The sequence below is a fragment of the Plecotus auritus genome (assembly GCF_963455305.1).
Source record: "Plecotus auritus genome assembly, chromosome: 7".
NCBI lineage: Eukaryota > Metazoa > Chordata > Mammalia > Chiroptera > Vespertilionidae > Plecotus > Plecotus auritus.
In genome coordinates, this window is record NC_137774.1 from 136188732 (window position 1) to 136207384 (window position 18653).

Here is an 18653-nt window from a genome sequence, read left to right on the forward strand (position 1 = left end):
AAAGATTTAAAAAAATAATTTTGCAAATAATTGATTTTTTAAAAATTTTACTTTATATAAAAGAAAATGTTAACATCTAAAAATTCAACCTCAAAATATGAATTTTATAGCTAGCTTTATTAAAGCTCAAATTAGACATACCTTTTGGTTTTTGTTATGGTCTTCTGTACTCTGCCTGAGTTACCTTTAGAGGAAAGAAAAATGAAGAAATTCCATAGTGAATAATAAGAAATACTTAAAGGGTTGCATAAAAATGTAAAAAGTTAGAGCTGACTGATATAAAGATAATAAAAAGTTCCTCAGTGTTACATAGTTCATATTTATACATACCAGAAACTAATTTGATAGCATAATCTACACTAATAAAAGAGTAACATGCTAATTGACGTACCTTCATGACACCCACCAGCCAATCAGGAGTGAGTATGCAAATTAACCCAACAAAGATGGAGGGTTACTTTGCATATGCAGGTGCCAAGCAGCTGGGGGTGGGGCAGGATGCTTGTGTCGTCGCCATGGTGACGATGCAGACGTTCCACACCACCCCAGCTACTCTGGGCCTCTGGCAGCGTGGGAAGGCAGAAAGGCAGCTCCGGCCAGAGCAAAGGCAGTGCCGGCAGCCAGGGGAAGGAAGGCCCATTCTTGCACAAATCTTCGTGCAACGGGCCTCTAGTTTCTTTATAATTATTTTTATTAGTGTTACACTTAATTTTATTTTTGAAAATTGGCCAGAGTCAGAACTACCAAAGAATAAGTTAAAGAGGCTTTCTGGCTATGTAAGTTATTATTAATTTACCACTGTGCCTTGACAAATGTTCTCTGAAGGAATATTTCTTTTTTGATTACACCACTCAGTTCCCTAAACTTTTGAGTTCATTTTGTGCTAAATCAAGCCCAACCCAAAGTTTTCCCTAAATTTAAAATCTAATGGTTTCAATTCATTCTAACTTATAATAAGGTAACTAACATTCACCTAAATGGCAGCATACACAAACTGTCACGTTAATAGTATATGTTTAAGGTTTAACAATGATCTCAATTTTAATAAAACATTCCTGGAAAATAAAGTTCTTCAAAATTACTACAAACTTACCAGTACTTTTGGTGCTTTCTTTGGGCTGATTTACTGGGTTAACTTTATCCTTTTCCAGTTCCTGGATAATGCCTTTATTTAAACAAATATCCACATGCACATTGAACAGGGTAAGATCTGAAGCCTTTTGTTCTAGGTTACAAACAGGACATATTAGAGCCTGGTCTGTTATCACTTCATATGAACAAGGCTGGAGGGTTTCTTGCCTTCTCAATGACCCGGAATCTTCATTTTGTAATGAAACAGTACAAGAAGAATTCTGATGACAGTGATCAATATTAAACGATGTGCTTGGAAGACTAGAACATTCCTTTTTGCTGAGCTTATTACTTAAAGCAGCTACACTTTCTGCTTTAGATGGATTACCTACAGTCCCTACCAACTCCACACAATCTTCTGAAGTGATTTCTGTATTCTTCTGATGGGTTTCAGAATCCTGCTTCTCAAAGAGTGAAAAAGAATGATGTACATTTTCTTTCTTGTTAACTTCTGTAGAGGAAGCATGTGGACATGAGAACATTTCACTCATCGAAGGTCCACCGAGACATGCATCTACATGTTTATTAAAGGCTTCCAGACTGATGCTTCCTTGCTCCCTAAAGCAAACAGGACAGGTAAATATCTGATTGTTATTTGAACTCTCTGATGATTCTGAATTCTCACTCATCTTTTTCTTTAAAACTTGGAATGATTGTGATGTCTGTACACCTTGTCCATTCACAGTTTCACATTTAAATGTGTCTTGGTGACTCCATTTCCTTTCCGATCGTTTTTTATCAAAGAAACTTTTCTTATGAGACATTTCTACAGGTTTTAAAAACTGATCTTTGTCAGTTTTCTCTATACACCCAGTGGCTGACAGGGTTTGGTTTCCAGCCTGTAAGAAATCAACAATACTCCGTTGTTGATGTTTCTTATCTTCTTCATTGGGAAAACTAGAGAGCCGCACACCTAAATTAAACCAAGCACAATTAGTCAATCTCAAATTTAAAAAGCCAATTCACTCATAATTCATAAAAACATTTTGTAAGTACTGTTATGACATATTTACAAAAGGCTGTTTAGAGATAAACAATAAGCAAAACTGTGTATTTTCTGAATTAAAGGATGTTTTCCCAAAGCTGGCATTTTGAGTTGAAATATATACTTTCCTTTATGAAACTGGGTATTACTGATTAGTAGGTATTTATTTGAGTTAGATGATTATATAGGTCTCTCAATTAACATCGTAACACATGATACCATTTAATAAATACCAAGTAACTAATTGGAGTCAACTACATAGATACTTTAGCTCCTTTTTTTTCAGTAGGTTTTAGTTTTTTAGAGGAATTTTAGGTTGACAGCAAAACTGAATAATAAGTACAGAGTTCCCATGTGTATATGTGTGGGGGCAGTACTCATATGTCAAGATCCCCCACTGGAGTGTTATATATGTTACAACCAATGAACCTATACTGACACAACATTATCAAAGTCCATAGTTTATATTGGATTCACTTTGGGTGTTACACATTCTATAGGTTTTGACAAATGTATAATGATATGTATCTACCTTTAGAGCATCATACAGAATAGTTTCACTGCCCTAAAAATCCTCTGTGTTCTGCCTGTTCATTCCTCCCTTCCTGCCAACCCTTGATAACTACTGATATTTTTAGTGTCTCCATATCTTTTCCAGAATGTTATATGGTTGGAATAATACAGTATGTAGGCTTTTCAGGTTGGCTTCTTTCAGTTAATAACATACACTTAAGATTCCTCCATGTCTTTCATGGTTTGATGGCTCATTTCTATTTGTTTCTTAGTTTGTTAATCCTTATCCGAGGATATTTTTTTCATTGCTTTTTAGAGAGAGTGGAAGGGAGGTACAGAGGGAGGGAGAGAGGGAGGGAGTGAGGGGAGCAGGAGAGAGAGAGAGAGAGAGAGAGAGAGAGAAACATCGATGTGAGAGAGACACATCAATTGGCTGCCACCTGAACAGTGCCCACTGGGGTGGAATTAACCTGAAACTCAGGTACATGCCCTTCACTGAAAATCAAACCCGAGACCCTTTGGTGCGTGGGTCTAACCCAGCCGTGGGCAAACTACGGCCCGCGGGCCAGATCCGGCCCGTTCGGCTGTTCTATCCGGCCCGCAGAGCCAAAAGAGCAGAGGGTTCTCTTGCTCTCCCCTCCGCTCCTTCACCAGCAGCAGTGTTAACATGGCAACATCGGAAACACGGCCGCAGCTCCTTCTTCTGAGTGGGCGGATTTATATCCGCCCATTCAGTAGAAGGAACAACCTCTCAATCTTCCAGAGGCTCCTTGTAATGCCCGCGGACACGTCCCCCGACATCACCCTGAGAATGCATAGACACGTTATCGTGGTGATGTAGGGAGACACGCCCCTGGAGAGCACAGTATCAGAGCATTAGCTAAAAAGGAGACCAATAACAAACACTGTTCCCACTGAAGTTGATGTTTTAAAGACCAAAAACCTTTCGACCCAGTCTACATTGCCATCTACATCTACGTCCCGGGCATAATTTGGAAGTTGCACTAAAGAAAATGTTTAATTTACTGTTTACACATTTTGTTCTTTTCTATTTGTTTTAGTTTTAAATTATTTTATTATATTTAAGTTTAATTTGAAAGGCTTTTGTACCTTTCTTTTGTTAGGCAATTTTATTTTGCCTTTGCCATCTTCAATATAAGGTATGTTATTGTGCTATGATTCCTCCATTTTTTGAAGTTTCAAATTATAATAATTAGTGTTTACATTCTTCTTGTTAAAATGTTTGAAATGAATAAAACTATTGAAATAAAAAAAAAAAGACCATACCCTTTTATGTAATGATGTTTACTTTGAATTTATGTTAGTTCACACAAACACTCCATCCATGCTTTTGTTCCGGCCCTCCGGTCCAGTTTAAGAACCCATTGTGGCCCTCGAGTCAAAAAGTTTGCCCACCCCTGGTCTAACCCAAGGCTCTAATCACTTAGCAACACCGGCCAGGGCGATAGCTCGTTTTTTTTTTATGGCTAAATAATTCTATTGTAGGGATGTACCACAGTCTCCATTGACCTACTACTGAAGGACATTTTGGTTGCTTCCAAGTTTTAGCAATTATGAATAAAGCTGCTATTAACATCTATTCTTAGTTCTTTTTAGTTAATATACTTTATTCGATTGGTCTCAGCAGCTGCTGTCTTTCATATATGAAAATATGGTTAATGACCCATTCTTAGTAGTATACTAAGTTGGCATTTGGGGTGCTTATCCATAAACATTCTCTTACCCAATTCACTTTAGAAACATGGTTTGGCTGTTGTTTTATTTTTTTCTAACATGTGGTGGCTAAATAGTGCTTTAGTCCCTCATCTGTAATTCTGAAATCCAAAATGCCCAGATAAATTGTAAGCAACATATGGTTGCTTATAATAAACTCTTTAGAGTTTTTATGACTCAGTGTGAATATTTTTTGTTTTGCTACAAAAATATTGAACATGAAGTGTTTGAACATGAAGTGTTTCCTCAGATCTCACAGGAGTATTACAAAATATACTCAGTATGCTTTCTAAAATTTGAAAAGCCTAGCCCCAAGGATTTCAATATTTGTAAGAAAAGGACAACTTTTATTGGTTCTTACAGGAATTAAATTAATTATCATAGCTTCAGATGCATCAGTTTCTAAGCATTAAGAAAAATGGCAGCAGTGTAAGTATAAATTCCTAAACAGTTTTAAGAAATAAATTAGAGGTGAGAATATTTCCAAAGTTGATTCTTTGGGAAAGTCTAGCTATTTAAGAAAAAGCAAGAAAAGTCATACCCATAAGTCTTAATCTCAAGGGATGTGGAAAATCAGCATCAATTTCTGTTCTTAGCAATTCTTTAGCAATAGCAAATATTTCTTCTGCAGTAGACACAACAGATGAAACTGTAGATGCACGAGTTTTTACTTCAAAATTCACATTCTTCAGCTTAATAGTAACAGTTCTACCCTATAATAAGCAGAATACATTATATATGGCTTGCTAACTTCTAGAAAAAAAAGTTATTCTACAGGTTAGAAAAACTCATAAAGCTCTCATATGTACATATAATATGAAAGTATAATCAATTATTTCTAAGACATAGTAATAAAATTGTCATAAAGAATAACTGAAATCCAAAAGTAATAAAAAAATCCCATTTTAACCAATAATTATTACTCTCCTCTCCAAATGAATTTTTATAAGAGACTTTTATATAAAGGGTAAAATTAAGTAATCATTTTTCTTTTTCACCAGCTCTTTTAGAGGTCAATTCAGTACCTAAAATGGAAGGGAAAAAAATCTTTCTAAAAAAGCCTCAGTGAGCCCTAAGTGGTTTGGCTCAGTGGATAGAGCATTGGCCTGCGGACTGAAGGGTCCCAGGTTCGATTCCGGTCAAGGGCATGTTCCTTGGTTGCGGGCACATACCCAGTAGGGAGTGTGCAGAAGGCAGCTGATCGATGTTTCTCTCTCATCGATGTTTCCAACTCTCTATCCCTCTCCCTTTCTCTCTGTAAAAAATTAATAAAATATATATATTTTTTAAAAAGCCTCAGTGAAAAGGTCTTGTGGATAGCTCATACTTATTGTATGCCTACTATACAACCGATACTATGCTAAACAATTTATATGTTAGAACTCCCTTTAAAATTAATGTTTAATGGGTACAGTGTTTGGGATAATGAAAGAGTTCTGGAGATTGACAGTGTTGATGGCTATGCAGTATGAATGTTCTTAGTGCCACTGAAATGTACACTTAAAAATGGTCAAAACAGTAAATTTTATGTTACATATATTTTACTACCTCCTGGAGGTAGTGAGAATAGATTAGATTGACTCACTTCCAAAGAATAGCCAATAGAAAGGGGAAAATAGTAACTTCACAATTGAGAAGCCTAGCAAACACTACCTTAAACAAGTGATGAAGATTAACATCACCCATGACATCATGTAGCTATCCAATACAGTAGCTCCCCCTTATCTGCGGGTAAATGTTCCAACACACCTAGTGGATGCCTGAAACTGCAGATAGCACCAAACCTATCTATATATACTATGTTTTTTCCTATACATACATACTTACGATAAAGTTTCACTGGTAAATTAGGCATAGTGAGAGATTAACAACATAACTAATAATAAAATAGCACAGTTATTAAAATACACTGTAATAAAAGTTATGTGAATGTGATCTCTTTCTTATAAACAATCTGTTAACCAAGACTCCCATTAAGTGTTTATCAGCAGGTAGCATATACAGTGTGGACATGCTGGACAAAGGGATAATTCACATCCTGGGCAGGTTGGAGCAGCATGAGATTTCATTACGCTACTAAGAACGATGTACAATATAAAACTTAAGATTTGATTAATTTCAAGAATTTTCCATTCAATGCTTTCAGATTGTGGGTAACTGAAACTGTGGAAAGCAAAATCTCAGCTAAAGGGGGACTACTGTACCTCATAGGATGTGATAAGGACATTTTACCTCTGTGATATTCTTTCTACAACTCATAACCATGGTCTAATCTAAAGAAAACTACCAGACAAACCCAAGTTGGGAGATATTCTGCAGGGTATCTGGCCAGTATTTCTCAAGACAATCAAGGTCATGGAAAACAAGGAAAGACTGAGAAACTATCAGAGACTGGAGAAGACTGGAGAAGACATGACAACTAAATGCAATGTGGTTCCCTGGACTGAATCCTGGAACAGAAACAGAACATTAATGGAAAAATAAATTCTGGAGTTTAGTTAATAACAATGTGCTAATGTCAGTTTCTTAGTTTTGAGAAATATACTCTGGCAATAAAAGAAGTTAATAATGAGGAAAACTGGGTATATTATAGTATCTTGGCAATTTTTCTGTAAATCTAAAAATGATTCTAAAATTAAAAGTTTATTTAATGGCCCTGGTTGGGTGGCTCAGTTGGTTGGAGCATCATCTCATATACCAAAAGGTTGTGGGTTCAATTCCTGGTCAGTGCACATACCTAGCTTGCAGGTTTGATGCCTGGTTGGGGTGTTTGGGAGGCAACTGATCAATGTTTCTCTCACACACTGATGTCTCTCTCTCTCTCTTTCTCTCTAAGTCAATAAAAACATATCCTCGGGTGAGGATTAAAAAGAAAATTATTTAAACATTGAAAAAACCAACTCTTTTTACAATCAAAGTACAACAGAGAAAAATGATAAGAAAAATACTCATCAATTACTTATCCTATGCTTTGTGATAATGTTTTAATACTTAAAATTTTTATTGAATTTATTGTGGAAACATTGGTTAATAAAATTATAGGTTTCAGGTGTACAGTTCTATAATACATCATCTGTATATTGTATTGTATATTCACCATTCCAAGTCAAGTCTCCTTCCCGTACCATTTATCCCTTCTTTACCCTTTTCTACCTCCACAACCTCCTCTTTCCTTGTGGTAATCACCATTACATTTTGTAATACCTCTGAATAACTGGTTTGAGAGTATTGGAAAAACATGGATTGAGAGAAGATTATAAAACACCAAGTTCAGAGCCTTCCAGATTTTGTTCTCAATGTGCTAAACAACCTGCACTAGAGCCCTGAAACAAAATACTTACTCTAGAAAGTCACTGTGTACCAGAGGAAAACATTAAAGGTGACTGGAAAGGCATTTGTAATAGGTTAATACAGTTCTGGGAAAATCCTTCCCCCTTTGCTTTATTCTCTAAAATAACTCTGATCTTGAACTTACTCAAATGTATTCCTGAGACAGTATAAACTCCTTGGGAGTTATAACTACTCTACCCTATAAGCTGCTTCTTCACAGAATGACCTTATCACAGGCTTCAACTAAGGGTCAGAATTAAATTTCTTTGCTGGTGATGAGAATACTCTTATCTGACATTTCCCACTTTGTATTCAAAGTCTAATTCTTGCATTAAAGTGCATTCTATTATTAGAAAAATTTAAAACTAAGAACACTACACTAAAATAAAGTACCTTAAGTCCTTCTTTCTGCAGATCTTGAGCTAGTTCACTGCAAAGTTCTTGGCACAACTTGTACTGTTCTTCTGCTTTACTTATCTCACTGAATGTCCTAGAAAGACAAGAATGATTTTGGTGCACAAAGTAAAATATAATTCAGGATAATTTAGTTATATTTTCTGCAGTACAGAACAAAGTTTTCAGATGAATTAAGATATAATTAAGTGAAAAGCATTTAAGCCCTAACCGGTTTGGCTCAGTGGACAGAGTGTTGGCCTGAGGACTCAAGGGTCCCAGGTTCGATTCTGGTCAAGGGCGTGTACCTTGGTTGTGGGCACATCCCCAGTAGGGGGTGTGCAGGAGGCAGCTGATTGATGTTTCTCTCTCATCAATGTTTCTAACTCTCCCTTCCTCTCTGTAAAAAATCAATAAAATATATTTTAAAAAAAGAAAGGCATTTAAGATCTACTTAATGATTGAAGATCATTTAGATAGTTAAGCTGTTTAGCAAAGGTGTGCTTTTTATTTTTAATCTTCACCCAAGGATATGTTTTTCTTGATTTGGAGGAAGAAAAGGAGGGGGAGAGGGAAGGGAAGGGACATGGATCAGTTGAATCAGTTGCCTCCTGTATGTGCCCCGACCAGGGATGGAACCCACAACTTAGGTATCTGCCCTGAACAGGAATCAAACCCACAACCTTTTGGTGTATGGGAGAACGCTCCAACCAACTGAGCCACCAGCTGGGGCAGCAAAAGTTTACTTTTGTACTTTTGCTCTCTCTATTATTTTTTAAAATATATTTTTATTGCCCTAACCGGCTTGGCTCAGTGGATAGAGTGTCGGCCTGTGGACTAAAAGGTCCCAGGTTCAATTCCAGTCAAGGGCATGTACCTTGGTTGTGGGCACATCCCCAGTAGGAGGTGTGCAGGAGGCAGCTGATCGACGTTTCTCTCTCATCGATGTTTCTAACTCTCTATCCCTCTCCCTTCCTCTCTGTAAAAAATCAATAAAATATATTTTTAAAAATATATATATTTTTTATTGATTTCAGAGAGGAAGGGAGAGAGAGAAGGAAACATCAGTGATGAGAGAGAATCACTGATTGGCTGCCTTCCGCATGCCCCCTATGCAGGATCAAGCTGGCAACCTGGGCATGTGCCCATGACCAGAATTGAACCCAGGACCCTTCAGTCTGCAGGCTGCTCTATCCACCAAGCCAAACGAGCTAGGGCTCTCTATAATTTTTTAAAAGATGATTAAAACCACCAACAGATAGTGATAATTCATTAAATAGGACAATACTATCTCACTCTTGGATTCTTGTTACACCTCTTTTCTTTTAATTGCTTTTATGTAAGCTAAGCCTCAAAGCAATTTTTATCAGTCATTAATATAACTAGTATTAATATAACTCTGTACAAGGTCAGTGGTTCTTAAATGTCTCAGTAGAACTTCGGTGCTTTGAGGAGAAAAATGAGGGACTTTTCAAACAATGACATATTTCCCAAAACAATAAGGTTTCCATCAAGATTTCATTTGACTTCTGAACAATATTGTAAACCAATGAAATAGGTAATCTCTAAGCTCTCTTTCATCAATATCTTATTATTTGATGCCTCTGCTCATTCACCAATATTTGAAGAGTTTTAGGAAGAACTTCCATTGTCACGTCTTAAATTTACCAAATAACCTCAGTATAATTTTTCTTATAAAGTCTAGAAATTAAGATTTGGAATCCTAATATGCTTGGTTTTCACTGAATAGGAAAAAAAAAAAACACATTAAAAAATAACTGCAGTGTACTTTTTTTTTCCATTGAGAGAACAGCAAATGAAAATAATACAGCAGTGTTCTGGGACATTTACTTCAGGAGTGTGACATGCTGAGAATTGTTCTGAGGTTTGAAAATAGATTTTTAAATTTCAGTGATACTTTCCTAAAAATTAGTTTAAAATAGCATAAATTATGAACAATAATATCAAAATATTACCTCTCAACACTCATGCTTTTCCTCTCTCCATCCCTTGAATGAAGAAGAAAAAGTTTTTATTTGCTTTCTCAAAGACTGAGCTCCTTTAAGTCAAACAAGATTTAATGTATCGAATTTATACATCATGAAAAACAGTGAGTTTTTAAAATCTAAAAATAAAACTATCACCCAAATAATGAAGATAGATAAGATGTTAATACAATTACACATGGCATGGATCAAGTCTATACCTATTGAAAAGAACAAATTTTAAAATAGGTTGACATAAATTGTTTCTAAATATCAAAACCACAACTTACAAAAACCAATAGCAGGTGGCAGTGTAATAGCTTGCAGTTATACGATATAATTAAATTTTAAATAATTTAATATCAATTATCTAGTTTTTGGTTTAGTATATTAACTTCTCTCTCCTATAGCCTCTTCATTATTCATTTATACCACTACAAAGAACCTAAGTCAGAATTTGGCACACAGCAACGGGATGAAGACCAGAAATCTGAAACATCTAGTTTGGTTGGATTCTACTTACTCTGATAGGAGCAGTTGGCACCAAAAGGCTAAAATGACATTTAGGTTATTCATTTTCCAAAAAGTTAATGAACCTATTATGAATGGAGCACTGTTCTAGGCCTTGGAGATATAGTTATGAACAAAACAGACCAAGTGCCTGCCCTTAAGAAACTTGTATCTTAGTGGAGAGAGACAAACAAATAAAAAGTAAATGTGGAATATGTTAGAAAGGGAGAAGTACTAAGAATTTAAAAATAAAGCAGAGTAGGGGACCTAGAGAATGTGGACAGAAGGGAAGGTGGGTTTGCTATTTTATATTATTACTAGTGTCCCAGTGCACGGATTCGTGCACATTGAGAGGAAATTAATTAGAAGAATATTTTAATATCGCTATTCGCCCTTTCTCTATAATAGAAGTTAACCAAATTCACAATTGACAATGACAAATTGAAACACATGCATGCGATTGGTGCCAGTGGGAGCTTTATATATATAGACTAGAGGCCCAGTGCATGGGGTCCCTTGGTCTGGCCTCTGGTTTGGGCTGAAACCGGCTCTCCGACATCCCCTGAGGGGTCCCAGATTGTGAGAGGGCGCAGGCCAGGCCGACGGACCCCACCGGTGCACAATTGGGGCCAGGGAAGGACACGGGAGGTTGGCCAGCCGAGAACAGACTGTGGGAGGGCTCTAAGGTGTGTCCGGCCTGTCTCACTCAGTCCTTATCGACCAGACCCCAGCAGCAAGCGACCTTACCGGTTGGAGCGTCTGCCCCCTGGTGGTCAGTGCACGTCATAGCAAGCGGTTGAGTGGCCTTAGCATATCATTAGAATGTTACATTTTGATGGGTTGAACGGCCGAGCAGACACTTAGCATATTAGGCTTGTATTATATAGGATAAACTTGCTTAATTAGACCTGCTTTCCGATTTAGCTAAACTTTTACCAACCCTGTGAAGCACCCCAACTTCTCTTTCAGGTAATCGTCAGCAACACAGCAGTAAATATCAACACGAAGCAGATTATTATTGTAATCACGCAGGGAGAACAAAGGGTAAAATATTTAACTGTAGTAGTGTTTGACTATATTCTGCACAGTGTGAAAACCTGAAGTCATTTTTTTTTTAAATAAATCTTTATAGTTCAGATTATTATAGTTGTTCCTCTTTTCGCCCCCGATAGCTTCCCTCCACCTGGTTCCCACCCCACCCCATGCCCTTACCCCACCCCACCCCCACTGTCCTCATCCATAGGTGTATGATTTTTATCCAGTCTCTTCTCACACCCCCGACACCCTTTTCCCCTGAGTATTGTCAGTCCACTCCCTTTCTATGCCCCTGATTCTATTATATTCACCAGTTTATTCTGTTCATCAGTTTTTTTATTCACTTTTTAGATTCACTTGTTGACAGATATGTATTTGTTGTTCATAATTTTTATCTTTACCTTTTTCTTCTTCTTCCTCTTCTTAAAGAATACCTTTCAGCATTTCATATAATACTGGTTTGGTGGTGATGAACTCCTTTAGCTTTTTCTTATCTGTGAAGCTCTTTATCTGCTCTTCAATTCTGAATGATAGCTTTGCTGGGTAGAGTAATCTTGGTTGTAGGTTCTTGCCATTTATCACTTTGAATATTTCTTGCCACTCCCATCACTCCCTTGTAGGTAACTGTTTTTCTCTTGCTGCTTTTAAGATTCTCTCTTTGTCTTTTGCTCTCGGCATTTTAATTATGATGTGTCTTGGTGTGGTCCTCTTTGGATTCCTTTTGTTTGGCGTTCTCTGCGCTTCCTGGACTTGTAAGTCTATTTCTTTCACCAGGTGGGGGAAGTTTTCGGTCATTATTTCTTCAAATAGATTTTCAATATCTTGCTCTCTCTCTTCTTCTGGAACCCCCATAATTTGGATGTTGGTACGCTTGAAGTTGTCCCAGGGCTGCTTACACTATCTTCAACTTCTTGGATTCTTTTTTCTTTTTGCTTTTCCAGTTGGGTGGTTTTTGCTTCTTTGTATTTCAAATCTTTGACTTGATTCTTGTGATCCTCTAGTCTGCTATTGAATCTCTGTATATTATTCTTTATTTCAGTCAGTGTATGCTTAATTTCTAGTTGGTCCTTTTTCATATTCTCAAGGGTCTCACTAAATTTATCGGCGGTTTCTAGAAAATTCTTGAAAAACCTTATAACCGTGGTTTTGAACTCTATATCCTCCATTTCTTTCATTTGTGACCTGTTTCTTTGTCTCCACATTTTGGCTGCTTCCCTGTGTTGATAGAGTGGCTTTGTGTGTCCTATAGGGCCCAGTGGCTCAACCTCCCCAGTTACCTGAGGTGGACACTCTTGGTGCACCCCTTTGTGGGCTGTATGCACAGCCTTGTTGTAGTTAAGCCTTGACTGTTGTTGGTATCACTGGGAGGAATTGACCTCCAGGCCAATTGGCTGTGAGGATCAGCTGTGTCTACAGTGGGAGAACTTTTGTGCTAGAGACACCCTTATGAGGCAAGACTTGCTTCAGTGGGGCTTCGGTGCTCACTGAGTCTGCCCTCTGAGTGTGTCCCTTATGGATCTGAGGAGTTGTAATCTGGATGGTCTCACTCTGACCATTGGGTACATTGGCTCTTGATCTCCAAGGAGGTGCTAATTTAGCCTCTGCCTGAGGCCACCCAGCAGGAGCTACAGAGAGATCTGCAGATTCCTCTTCTTTGTTTGCGTTTTGGACGTGCCCAGATGAGGCCCAGCTGTGAAGCAATGCAAGCTGCTGTGGGGCCTTGGGTCTTCTTTTGGATGTTCTGGGTCTCTCTGACTCAGCTGCAGTTTGTTAGGTAAGTTTAGATTTCAAAGGACCAGGCCATTCATATGCAAAAGCCTCTGGGCACAGCTTGGGTGGGGAGGTCTCTGGGCGGAGCAAACAGCAATGGCTTCCCGTCAGCCCTGCCCTAAGAGGCCCCCAGGTCTCAGTGTGCCTTGGTAACCACTGCAAGCACCTCTGAAAGAAAGCCGCCCTCGAGTTCCGCCTGATGCCATACAGTCGAGTTTCTCCCCGTATGAGTCTGGGTCTCCAGAGTCTCGCCCAGAACTGAAGTTCAGAGCAGTCGGGAGCTTGTGTCTCCCTCCCAATTGAGAAAGACAGCCATGTACTCAGTTGCCAGCCCTTTCCGTGCGCATGCACCTCCGTACCTCTGCACTTTACTTCCGCAGGTCCTCTGAGTCTCAGTGTGCTTTTCCCTTTTTTTCTAGTTGTAGAATTTCTACTCGGCCAGCCTTCCTGTGGTTCTGGATGATGTCCGTTTTGTCTTTTAGTTGTAGTTTTGAAGTGGTTGTGCAAGGCAGCAAGTTTAAGTGTTTACCTATGCCGCCATCTTGGTTTCTCCCCCTGAAGTCATTTTCAATGTCCATCAATGTCCATCATTTCTTACTTCTTTTCAGTCGGGTCAGGTTTCTAAATCTTCGTTTTCCAGCTAATATAAATAAAATAGGATTCCACCAAGTCTCCTATCTACCTATTCCAGGACTTCTGTGAAGATCAAATGAGATGAGGCACAGGAAAATGCTTCACAGACATTTGGTTAAAGTGTAAAATGTTTCCAACTGGCTATAAAGCAAGTCATGTTCCTGGGCTGAAGAAACTGCAAGGCTAGTCGCTAGGAAGAGGAAGTGGGCGTTGCTATGTGATGTCATTACCCAGTGCCCACAGCGACTGTTTCTTGTGGACCGCATTTTGCGCCATGGGGTCTCAGCAGCATCAGCTGCGATTTGGTGGGGTGTCACTCTGGGATGGTGGCAGGGCTCTTATCCCACTTGGGGGAAGCTGAGTATTGCTTTGTGGGCACCAGGTCCATGGTGCTGTTTATTTTTAAATGGTCAATGCGCGTCATGGCAGCTACTGCATTGAGCATCTGCCCCCTGGTGGTCAGTGTGCATCATAGCTACCGGTCAGATGGATGGACACTTAGCCTGTTTTATATATATATATATATTTCCTATGAATTAAGACCACCATACCTGCAGGTCTAAATACCCCAGGTTAATATGTGCTATGTTTTATCAAGAACTCTTATTGTGTTCAAGCACTATGGAAATAAAAAGAGGTTAATTTTTGGATTGAAAGAGACAGTTTTATTTCCCATTATCTTAAAAATACTAGATTATTTATAGTACTGTCTTTTTCTTATTTTTCTTTATATCCACTCAAAATAAATGTCAGCTAACTGTGGACTCAAATGATTGAGAAGCACAAAGAGTTAAGAAAAGGAATACCACAGGCTTTACAATCTCTGTAAGATTCAGCAGGTTTAATTGGTTAATAAAACTTATTTTGTATGCCCCCTCAGTAATCTTCTTGCTCTCCTTTAGTCTGAATATAAGAATAGAAAGGAGTTATTTTTGAGAGCAGGCTGACAAGATAATGACAAAACTGTAAAAATAGTGCTGTGTCAATTCCCATTCTTTCTTTTTTTATTATTATTATTCCCTTCTTTCACTCCCCCCAAAGTGTACACTGCTAGCTCTAGGATACTTCTTTTTAGACCTAGATGAAAGAATGACAAGAAAGGAAACACAGGCCTCGCTGCCAGCTGTTCCTCTTCTAGATCTTTACATGGCTGGCCCCTCGAGGTCTCTGCATCTGGATGACTGTAGTCAACCCAACTGTTACCACCCCCCAACCCCAAGTCATATTATGCCTTCACTCTGCCTCCCTTTCTTTATATGTTTTTTGGGTTACTTTACATCTCCCACACTAGTCTGTAAACTCCACGAAGGCAGGACTCTCTCTTGTTTACTGCTATTATCCTCAGGGCCAAGAACAGTGCCTAATACAAAGTAAGTATTCAGTATTGAATGAATCATTTTTCCATTGAGAACACAGCAAGTGTCCCCCAAAAATGTATACACACTTTAACAGCCGATAGCTCAATTTTGAAAATGAAATGTATATTTTTATTATTTTTTAAATATCTTTTTATTGATTTCAGAGAGGAAGTGAGAGGGAGAGAGAGAGAAACATCAATGATGAGAGAGAATCATTGATCAGCTGCCTCTTACACGCCCCCTACTAGGGATCAAGCCTGCAACGAGGGCAAGTGCCCTGACCAGGAAGCGAACTGTGACTTCCTAGTTCATAGGTTGACACTCAACTACTGAGCCACACCGGCCAGGCGAAAATGTATTTTTTTTAAATATATTTTTATTGATTTGAGAGAGGAAGGAAGAGGGAGAGAGAGATAGAAGCATCAATGATGAGAGAGAGTCATTAATCGGCTGCCTCCTGCACGCGCCCCCCCCCCCCCCCCCCACACACACACACACACTGGGGATTGAGCCTGCAACCTGAGCATGTGCCCTTGACTGGAATCAAACCCGGGACCCTTTAGTCCACAGGTCGATGCTCTATCCACTGAGCCAAACCAGCTAGGGCTGAAATGTATTTTAATAAACACTGCTTTTATAATCATTCAAAGTGTATGTATACATTTTTTGGGATATATATAGAGTTTGAAGGTTTTCAAAGAATCATTAAATCTCCTTGCTTAAAAGGTGAGTTCTGAAATATGAGCCATCTTGCTTTTCTTAAAAATGTGACCACCAGTGTCCCAGTATTCTTATGTTCTAAACAAAGCACAAGGTAGAAAAGAAAGTACCTATCATGCTCTTGTTCATCTATCCAATTGCTGTAGCCAATAGCCCAGAAGTGATTCTTTATTCATCTTTTCCTTTTCTCCCACATCCAGTCGTTGGACTCTAATTTTAAAATTATATTCTAAATTAAACCAGCCTAAAATAATTTTAAAACATGTTATCCTTATAGGCTCCACTTCAATGGTTAAAACTGTTATCCCACAGACATAGACAACAGCTGTGGTTATGGCTAGGGGGAAGGGAAGGGTGGAGGCTGGGTGGAAGTTGACAAAGGGGGAGAAAATGGGGACATCTGTAATAGTGTCAACAATAAAAATAAAGTTAAAAAAAAAAGGAAAGAAACCGAGAAAGCAGAATGAATATACATATGGATACCTTGTCAGGTGTGTTGAACCTAGACCCATGGAAATATGAAGGAAATAACGCCAAGATGTTTCAGAGAAAAGAAGAGAAAGTAATGCCCTCTGTTGGTAGAGTTCGGTACAAGTAATAATTCCTAGGGCCTTTAACATTTTCTCTGTAACTTTTCCTATTCCAGAAACCTAGAAGAGAATCAATATATATATTATTAACACATTTTTAAGTTAAAGCAAGAACTGGTATTATAATCTCATCATAACTTTTATAATCAATAAAAACATGAATAATATAACTATCTTCATAAGAAAACTGCTTTAATTTCTTTTTGGCCACATTTCCTAAACTAGTGTTCCATGGAAAACTTATTCCATGAAAATTTTAAAAGCATTAAAATAAAGAGTTCTGCCCTGGTGGATTTGGCTCAGTGGATAGAGCATCAGCCCTCCGACTGAAGGGTTACAGGTTCAATTCTGGTCAAGGGCATGCATGTAACTTGGTTGCAGGTTTGCTCCCCAGCCCTGGCCAGCGTGCATGCGGGAGGCAACCAATCGATGTGTCTCTCTCACATCCATGTTTCTCTCTCTCTGTCACTCCCCCTCCCTTCCACTCTTTCTGAAAATCAATGTGAAAATATCCTTGGGTGAGGATTAACAAAAATAAATAAAATAAAATAATAAAATAAAATATAAAAAAATAAGGAGTTCTGTGGTCAGACAAATTTGGGGAATGGTGGGATAAACAAATTTAAGTTGAATTTTTCACTGCAAGACTTATGAATCTTTAATATTCTAGTATCCTTGTGACTCATAAGGCTGGTAGATTTCACAGTTATTTGACCCTAGAGCCTTTTTTATAGAATACCTATTCATACCTTAAAAACCAGATTGGAAAATACTGCTTTATAGCTACACCTTACATACTAAGCTACTCAGTAATCATTATACATTATATATTTTGATAAAGCCTTTCTTCTGAGCATTGAGAAATGCTTTATTTAAATTCACTCATATACATTATGTTGTGAGAAAAGCAACTCCTAGAACATCAAAAAGCATATGCAATTATTGTTTACAAAGCATACATATGCAGAAAAATCTAGAAACTTTAAAAATAAAATGTAGCCTCCTTTCTATAACTCCTATGGGATCATTTTACCATTTTTAAAGATGGTAAAGTGTTTTAATTTGTGTGGTATTTTTTTTGTCAAAACAATTAAAATTCTAAATCTTTTTCAAGTATCATACTTATTAATCAGGAAGCAATCTGTACTTTAGAACTAAGATTGTATATAAGTTACAGATGAAAGGACTCTTACCAATATTCCTTTTATTTTTCTTCTCCTTGGCAAGGGTACACTGAAAAGTCTGTCATCAATTACTTCCTTAAAACTTTCCAGCAAACAAGATCCCAAACCTCAATTTAAGGGTTTAATAGAAAGATTTCTTCAAATCCAAATTCAATCATCCAGAATAGTTCTTGTTACCTACTGTTTTAAAACCATTCAGCTAACAAATACTATCATCCTAAATAGTATCTCCTCAGAACTCAGAGTGTGTGTGTGTGTGTGTGTGTGTGTATATATATATATATATATATATATATATATATATATATGATAAATTTTATATAAAAATCTCACCTTTCTAATGGGTAAGTCCTTGATGAAGTCCATCACAGCTTGTCTTTTGGGGAGAATTTGGTATTGTCCATTTGGTTTATTCTTATCACTGCATACTTTTGCTAACATTGTGTTTGGAGCAATGCCTTAAAAGAAGAACACTCTGATGACTCAAAGAAGTTGATATGTACGATTTTAAAATATGTGATAACAATACAGAAAAATAATAATGTTAAGTGCAAAATATCTGAAATTATGTGAAATGCTATTTCAAACACAATAGTGGATAAAAATGGTGAAGGGATTAAGCAAAAACCAAACCAAAACACTCATTGTCAGAGGCAACAGTAGAGGGAGGTAGAAGAGAGTAAAGGGGAGATAAATGGTGACGGAAAGAGACTTGACTGAGTGATGAACACACAATATAACATACAGATGATGCATTATAGAACTGTACACTTGAAACCTAT

At 37.7% G+C, this 18653-nt stretch overlaps 1 protein-coding gene across 1 annotated transcript in view; it reads right to left on the reverse strand.

The window, feature by feature from the left end:
- The window catches only part of POLK (DNA polymerase kappa), a 74134-nt gene that overhangs the window by 3579 nt on the left and 51902 nt on the right, over nucleotides 1–18653 (reverse strand). Inside the window, exons 8-14 of the mRNA XM_080680333.1 lie at nucleotides 18205–18329; nucleotides 16581–16747; nucleotides 10063–10095; nucleotides 8087–8183; nucleotides 4905–5076; nucleotides 1094–2044; nucleotides 142–184 (exon numbers count right to left, since the gene is read on the reverse strand). Of these exons, the coding sequence (XP_080536459.1) occupies nucleotides 142–184; nucleotides 1094–2044; nucleotides 4905–5076; nucleotides 8087–8183; nucleotides 10063–10095; nucleotides 16581–16747; nucleotides 18205–18329 (1588 nt within the window). The remainder of the gene's footprint in view (nucleotides 1–141; nucleotides 185–1093; nucleotides 2045–4904; nucleotides 5077–8086; nucleotides 8184–10062; nucleotides 10096–16580; nucleotides 16748–18204; nucleotides 18330–18653) is intronic.